Source organism: Phaethon lepturus, unplaced genomic scaffold, assembly GCF_000687285.1.
Source record: "Phaethon lepturus isolate BGI_N335 unplaced genomic scaffold, ASM68728v1 scaffold20342, whole genome shotgun sequence".
Classification (NCBI taxonomy): Eukaryota; Metazoa; Chordata; class Aves; order Phaethontiformes; family Phaethontidae; genus Phaethon; species Phaethon lepturus.
Genome location: NW_010524310.1, coordinates 36361 through 43649, shown reverse-complemented (window position 1 = coordinate 43649; position 7289 = coordinate 36361). Strand labels below are relative to the sequence as shown.

Genomic DNA, 7289 nt, shown 5'->3' with positions numbered 1-7289 from the left:
TTCTTCTACTTAAAATAAGAGGTAGAGACTTTCCACAGGGGCACTTAGGGCCTAAAGAAAACATGAGGAAGCTGAAAAGCTGCAGAACATTAATGGGAACGTGTTCCAGTAAATCCCTCTAACTTTGTTATTTAAAGGCTTGATTTTCATTAACACTACAAATCTTTCAATACCTACTGGTCAAGAATAATAGTTAAGAACATAGCCATGGGATTTAAGCTGTTTAAAAAGACAAAAATAGAGCTGAAATGAAATAATTATGAAAAAAAGATTTGAATACCAAAAAGTCAAAATGTTTCAGAATCCGAATCATTTTCGTTGTACCCATCCTCAGTTCCTATGTTATTACTCAAGGGCTTATTGTAAGGGATAATGCTACCCATACTGGAGCCATCGCAGAGATGTGTCCTGCCCAAATTGTCTTTTTTATAACAAACGAAGTTGAAAGCCGTCATTGAACTGGAAGGAGAAAAAGGCATCATGGTAGCCAAAATGAGTGCCAGGCAGTCAGCCACGTCTTTGTTAGGAGCGCAAGCCAGGGCTGGCGTATGACCTGGGCACAAATGCAGACAAGGCAATGGTTAGTACTAAGGGTACTGAGAATGGCACCGAGCATTCCTCATATACATCTCTAGATGACATCATAAGCAGGAGATGTATGTTCAGTTACGATCATGCAGGCAACAGGGTTATGTTACTCATTTTAAATCAGACATGCTGGGAAAATACACACTTTATGGAGCATTTAAATCACTGTGACCACAACAAGCACTATTTTTTTTTTTTTAGATCAGGCAGCAAACAGGCTTCACAATATAAATAAAAGCACTTGCTAAACACAGTTCTACAGCACAGACAGTATGATGAATACAGAACATGGGGAGTGCAGCAACAGGGACAGAAACTGGCTTCAGTTTCTCTGCGTACAAAGAAATCTCATTCTGAGAACAATGACTTTCATTAGAACATAAAAGATATTAGTTTAAAAACATTCTGAAGTAATAAGCAAACGATTTTAGAGACTGATCAGTTGAGTATCTACTCAACTCAGAAAGCAATTTATTTAGGAACTAAATTGTGAGAGAAAAAAATTAGACCAGTGCACGTGGTACGTGTATAGCAGGTATGACTACGAGGATGTTTAGTTACCCAAATTTACATTATGTTAGAAGAATAATGACTGTATTCGGAAAGCATGGCATACGCTTTAAATACAAAGTTAATATTGTACAGATGTCAGTGAAACGAAGAACTGGTGAGCTATTAAAAGTTTGTCTTCACTGCAGTTTAATGTAGCTCCTGCCCAAGCAGTGCCCCTAAAGCTCTTCAGGTATACAAATCTTGTAAACCAGTACGCTGATTACACTTGGTATATATACATTTTGCAGACTGCTGTGTAGTACTCCAGCACTTTACAACAAATCCTCCTTTATACTAAGAGCAAACAAATTCTTTTGAAGATGGCTAAATTCTTAAGTGCTACAGCAGCAGTAATCTGAGGCAATGACCACTACTGACATCCTACTGCCTCAAGTAAGCTGAGAACGCCTGCAGTATAGAGGAGTTTGGTGGACAAACCTGAGTACAGTTTTTAGCAAACTCCCCAGATTTAACCACTGACTGCAGTGAATGCATACCCTAAATGGAATTTCCTCTTCTACTGAGTTTCAAGCGTGCATATGCTTTAGAGTTGTATTTATACTAAGATTGCACTTAAATTTCTCTCCTTTAAACTGCATATGCAGTTGTTCCTAGAAAAATTAAATGTGTATCAAATTTAAACTTAATTTTCACTTGTTACATACATGCAAATCAGCTGGATCTGTACATACAATTTTAATGATAAAAACTGTGGTTAGAAGCTAGTCTGGTTCATTTTTACATCCCCTATCTTTAAAATGAGGTTAGGGCCAGATGACTTCAGTGGAACTCATTCATGCAAGTATATCTACGTAGCATTTGGTTAATAGCAAATACTCACCACTCAGTTCTTTTCATCCATAGATCTCAAATGTCTTGCAATGATGGGTGAGTATTATTATTGTTACTTTACAGATATGGGAAGATGGAGGTACTGAATTGTTACATTAATGCCATGAAGTCAGTATTGTAAGAAAGACCAGCTTATTTCAGGAAACCATTTTTGAAAACATTAATTATAGAAGCACAACCCTCTATGGACTTTATAATGTTTAGGGAAGGACTTCATTGAGATCTGAAACAAAATTATCAGATTTATTAACTAATCATGTATTTGATGAGGCAACAGTAATTTACTTGCATCTTGGATTAGGTCAGACAATTGGTAAACACAAGCTTTGATCTCAGAATGAACTAGGACACAATCAAACATATGTTGATGGTTTTCTTCCTACCCATTAAAACATGCGCTGATTGAATGCATAATCCTTAATTCTTCTGCAAGGTGTCAGAATTATCCGGTGCCACTTGCATGTTTAGGAAATTCAAGTTACCACTGCACTCAAGCATTAAAAAAGACTAGCTGTTGACAGTACATGCAAAATGAACAGTAAAAGGGACCACTGTGATGTTTAGAATACATTTTTATATTAAAGAAAGATAAAACAGTTGTGGGGGTTTTTTATAGGTACTCACACAGCTCATTGTCTGTTCTTGGAAGGATAAAAGCATCAATAATGTCTATCATCACCTTTTAAGTCTATTGCTTTGGTCTGTTGTAAAGTTACCTGTGGGATCCTAGTGAAGATTGTCAAAGTGTATTATTTACTTACCATTTTCATCTACTGCTAGGACACAAGCCCCTTTTGCTAGCAACTCTTCAACCACCATCTTTAAACCATTTCGTGCAGCAATATGGAGAGGCCTACAAAAATAAAACAACTAAATTCAAGTTCAGCTTCTTTCTAAAAGAAGTTAGGTAATGCTTAAAGCATACCCAGCATCAGAAAGAGGATGTTTTCCTTTTTTTGGGTCATTACAATCATATGGTAGACATTAAATTATATTACACCCTTTAAAAATAATCCTCATGTTCCACAGCTATAAAACATATGTGTAAGACATACAGAAAGACTGCTTAATACTTTCTAGTCTAAAGGCTTTCTTTACAAAGCTCCTGTTTTTCCACCGTTTGCAGCACACAATTGACATTTAAAAGGAAAATGAATCTAAGACTGAAGAAATGCCTTTGTTCCATCCTTCATTCTGGTTACTACAGACTGTTCAAAATTATCGTATTGCCTTTTTATCCTTGAATACTCGATTACTAATCTCTGTTACTGCAGAGCAGCTGGAAATTAAAAATAACCACTGATTTGCTCCCTTCCTGCGCCAACACCTCGTGCTTCTGTTTGGGGACAACTAGTGGGACAGGAAAAACAATTTCATATTGGAAGGGGGGAAAAAAGGCTGAGATGGAATGAATTCTTCTGCAAGCACTAGATGATCTGCCACCTGAACTTGTGGTTGAATCTTCTCCTGTGGGATTCCCCCATACCAGTCAAACAATTGCAGCTGGAGTAAGAATATCAGTGGTTCTAACTCTGCTGATAAAGTATGGTATGGACAGGAGTTGCTCATAAAGTATCACCTAAAAAAACCTCTAAAAATCAAATGTATCACCTTAAGTCTAAATAAATTATTTAGATTTAAGGTGAAACTCAAAAAGCTAGGAAATGCCAAACCTATACTTACACATTCACATGATTAATAGACATTTTGATATAGTTTTCAAATAAATGATCTCATATAATTTTTCCATCTGACCATTTATAGAATTGGTATCAAAGGAAAATGCAATACAAATCTTTTGATGGGCAAGCGTTCAAAAAAAATCAGAAATTAACTTTTTTGTTCTATGAAAAAAATCTGAGATGTGAATTTGAAATGCTAAATCAGAATCTTCTGGTAAGTCAACTGGACTTGAAAGAATCAGGCTATACTTACGTCTGCAATGCATTATTTTTTGCATTAATAAGGCTCTGTTCTTGTATCCTGTCAAGTATTAACAAGGCACATTTTTCATGACCCTGTAGTTGTGAAAAAAACCAAAGTGTTAATTTGCTGAGGAGTTTGAAATTGAAGCAAAACAAATGTTACATATAAAAGTGAAATTTAATAACTCAATTTGAAATACAAAATACTACTCAGCTTATAAGGATGCATAATAGGTGACCTGTAGGAGCCTTAAAATACCGTTTACAAACCACCACTGCTAGGATGCTTTAGCACATTTAGAAACTTACGACATTCACCTGTCTTTCAACCCTCCATTCATTATATATGAATTCACCTCCTCAGCTTTCAGAGAAGACTGCTATTTCTCTTGAGAGAGCATTCAATGGATTATTTATTAGAGCCACACAGTAACACAGAAAGAGACAGTTTAATCTCAAAAACTAACACTATACTTTCTGGGTCTTTAAATGCCTTTCTGTATTATTAATAAGCTACTACAAAATCCCTTCAGTGTCAGGACCTTATTTCTGATAACTGTTTCAGCACAGCAAGTCTACAGCCCTGGCAGGTGAGCAGATGCCTGAAGGACCTTGAGAATGCAGCAAGGCTCATGTGTCTGCAGAAACTGTAGTAATACTATCACACTGGAATCCAGTGGATAGGAGCAAAAGAAAAGGCCCAGGAGAGGGAATCCCATGGGCATTTTTTCTTGCAGAAACAGCAGTTAGCAATTGGAATTAAGAGGAAAAAGGGGTGGGGAAAGACACCACCACCAATCTAATCAATGCCTCTGGTTTTACTGCTACAGAGCATAAAGGAAAATTTTAGGTTCTTTCCAGAACTTCCACAGAAATTTTCTTCCACAGAAATTGGGAGAATAAGAAAGAAGAATAAATACCCTTTTTTTTCCTTTGCTACTGAACCTATGTTAACCTATTTTACAGTGAGATTATTTGGTAAAATTTCAAAGGATTTTCCATTATGTCTCTCAGTTTCCCTTCCTTATGTTTTAACTGTCGTAAGAGGCATCCATTTTCTGAATTTACTAAACCTTGAAACAGACTTGAAAAAAAGCTTGGAACAATGCTCCTTTCCTCACCACAAGTTTGTCCATCACGTTTTCGTTGCAGAAAAATTTTTAGGAGCATAAACACACACATACATACACACAGACTATAAAGACGATACAAGCATACAGAGGTCTTCAACTTACTTTACTGCTAGCTAAGTGCAAAGACGTGTTCAGCTCCTTATCTTTTAATGTCAGGTCAGCCTTGGCAATGTTCACCAAAAAGTCTGAGGTATAGAATACAAATCAACGAACAAACCCAATGTGCAGACGAACATGTAAAAAAAGAGCAAAAAATTTACTATTTCAATATATGTGTGCATACATGCTAATCAATTAAGCCTCTATGTGATGTAAGCTCCATGAAGTGCAAAGAATGAGAACAGACTAATCTTGTGCAGTTAATAAGCAAGCAAAGGCAGAGCTAACAGCTCATTCACTGTGCCCCAAACTGTCAAACATATATTAATCTTAATTTATTTATAAACATCCCCATTTGCAGATCAGCAAGTTCTGCCTGAATCACCTTCTCCTGAGAACAACTGTGGCTCCTTCTTTGAGAGGACTAAGTGGGTATAAAGAATTTAGGGTGCCATCTGTCCTGTTGAAGCTAGAGAAAAGGGAATTCTGTTAAGCCAATATGGCCCTAATCTGTATGTCTATCGTATATAGTCTAGCCTGGAAAAGCAGCTGCTGATAGCTGCCATTTTAAGAATAGGACTTCCTACAATGAGCACAAAAAAAGGTTACATAATCTTTTTCACATGGGCAGTTTTACTTCTCTCTAAAATCAAGGAAGTAAACAGGAGAATAGAATTACTACTCCCTCCATGCTCTTTGCAGTGTGCTCTTAGGAGGATATAAGACTCAAGTTTGTTATAGCAAATGTTCACCGAGACTTCTGAGAAACAATGACTGAGAAGAATAAGAATTTTTTTTACAGATGTAAAGGTAGCTTCATACAGACAGCCACACAATTTATTTTTCTTCCTTAGTTTTCACAGGAAAAAAAATTACTACCTATCTGTGATAGTAACTGCAGTAGCACTCGTCCTTCAAGACGAACAGAGGCAAGGATGTACTTACCTACAGCACCTATGTGACCGTTTTGAGCTGCCATCATGAGAGGTGTTTTCCCTGCGTCATCCGCAGCATTCACTTGTGCGCTGTGACTCAGGAGGAGCTGGAGGCACTCCACGTGATCCGCAAAGGCTGCTGCGTGAAGGGGCGTTCTGTGGGGGAAGTGACACGACCACAGCTGTTTAGGCTAAAGAATGACAATATTCCTGTTTGTTTACCTTACCAAGAACCTGAAAGTGCAAACCGTTTTTAATTTATTTTTTTATTTTTTTCCTGTGAAACTCTGAGTTATCATCAAGGGTACGTTATAGCAGCAGCATCTGAAGTAAGTCAAGTAACATTTACAGTCACTGTCCTGGTGCAGTATAAACTTTTAAAAAAGGGAAGCATAAGGTGGATATGATACTGTGGAGATTTGATACTGTGGCGAATCTCATATTAGCAGCACATTGCTAATGGAGCATACTGTGTAATATGAAAAACAGTACGATCTCTCATTCTTATTGATCTGGTATTTTTTTAACAAGCCTAAGATGGGAAGAACTATCAGAAAAGAACAGATCCATTATTTTAAAAAACTAAAGTATTTTAAGTTATAGTCAAAAATACTGCAGCAACAAGCTACAGTAACAGTATTACTATAAAAGGCAGAAGGAATTCTATCAACATTGAAGGTTATCAGTTTTCACAAGACCGAGACACTAGATTTCATTCGCTGCCTCCCTATGGCATTTTGGGTTTGAATAATAGAGATGAAAGACAGTTGGTACACAACCCAGCTCATAGTGTTACTTCAGGTTTTGCTTATCAGTAAGGGTTAGGTGGTCTTACCCTTATAGGAGTAAGTAATCGCCATTGCTGAAGGTCTTGAATTTGTTTTAATTAATAGAAACAATGAGTATTCCATTTTTAGAATTTCAGCAACTTTAATTAAATATATATATATACACACATAGCGAGGAGATTATCAATGTGACAAATTAAGGATTTGGCTGAATGCACCTTTCTTGCTGTATCAGTATTATTTTTCTGCACAGAGGTTTTGAGTTGTATGCCCTGAGAATGCTAACCTGACATTAAAGCTTTTAATGAAATACTTCTCTATGCGTACATAGTATCACTCCATTTAGCAAAGATAAGCCTGTTTCAATATTTAACAAAGAGAACTGGCTCAGGGAAACAGTCTATAGTCATAGCTGTT

General features: G+C 36.7%; 1 protein-coding gene across 1 annotated transcript in view; it reads right to left on the bottom strand.

Annotated features, from left to right (window-relative positions):
- Window positions 1–287: 287 nt before the first annotated feature.
- Window positions 288–7289, bottom strand: part of LOC104617172 (serine/threonine-protein phosphatase 6 regulatory ankyrin repeat subunit B-like) — a gene marked incomplete at its 5' end in the record, with an annotated part of 41310 nt that continues 34308 nt past the window's right edge. Inside the window, 5 exons of the mRNA XM_010282418.1 lie at window positions 288–553; window positions 2754–2845; window positions 3928–4010; window positions 5153–5235; window positions 6095–6240. Coding sequence (XP_010280720.1) covers window positions 288–553; window positions 2754–2845; window positions 3928–4010; window positions 5153–5235; window positions 6095–6240 — 670 coding nt within the window. The remainder of the gene's footprint in view (window positions 554–2753; window positions 2846–3927; window positions 4011–5152; window positions 5236–6094; window positions 6241–7289) is intronic.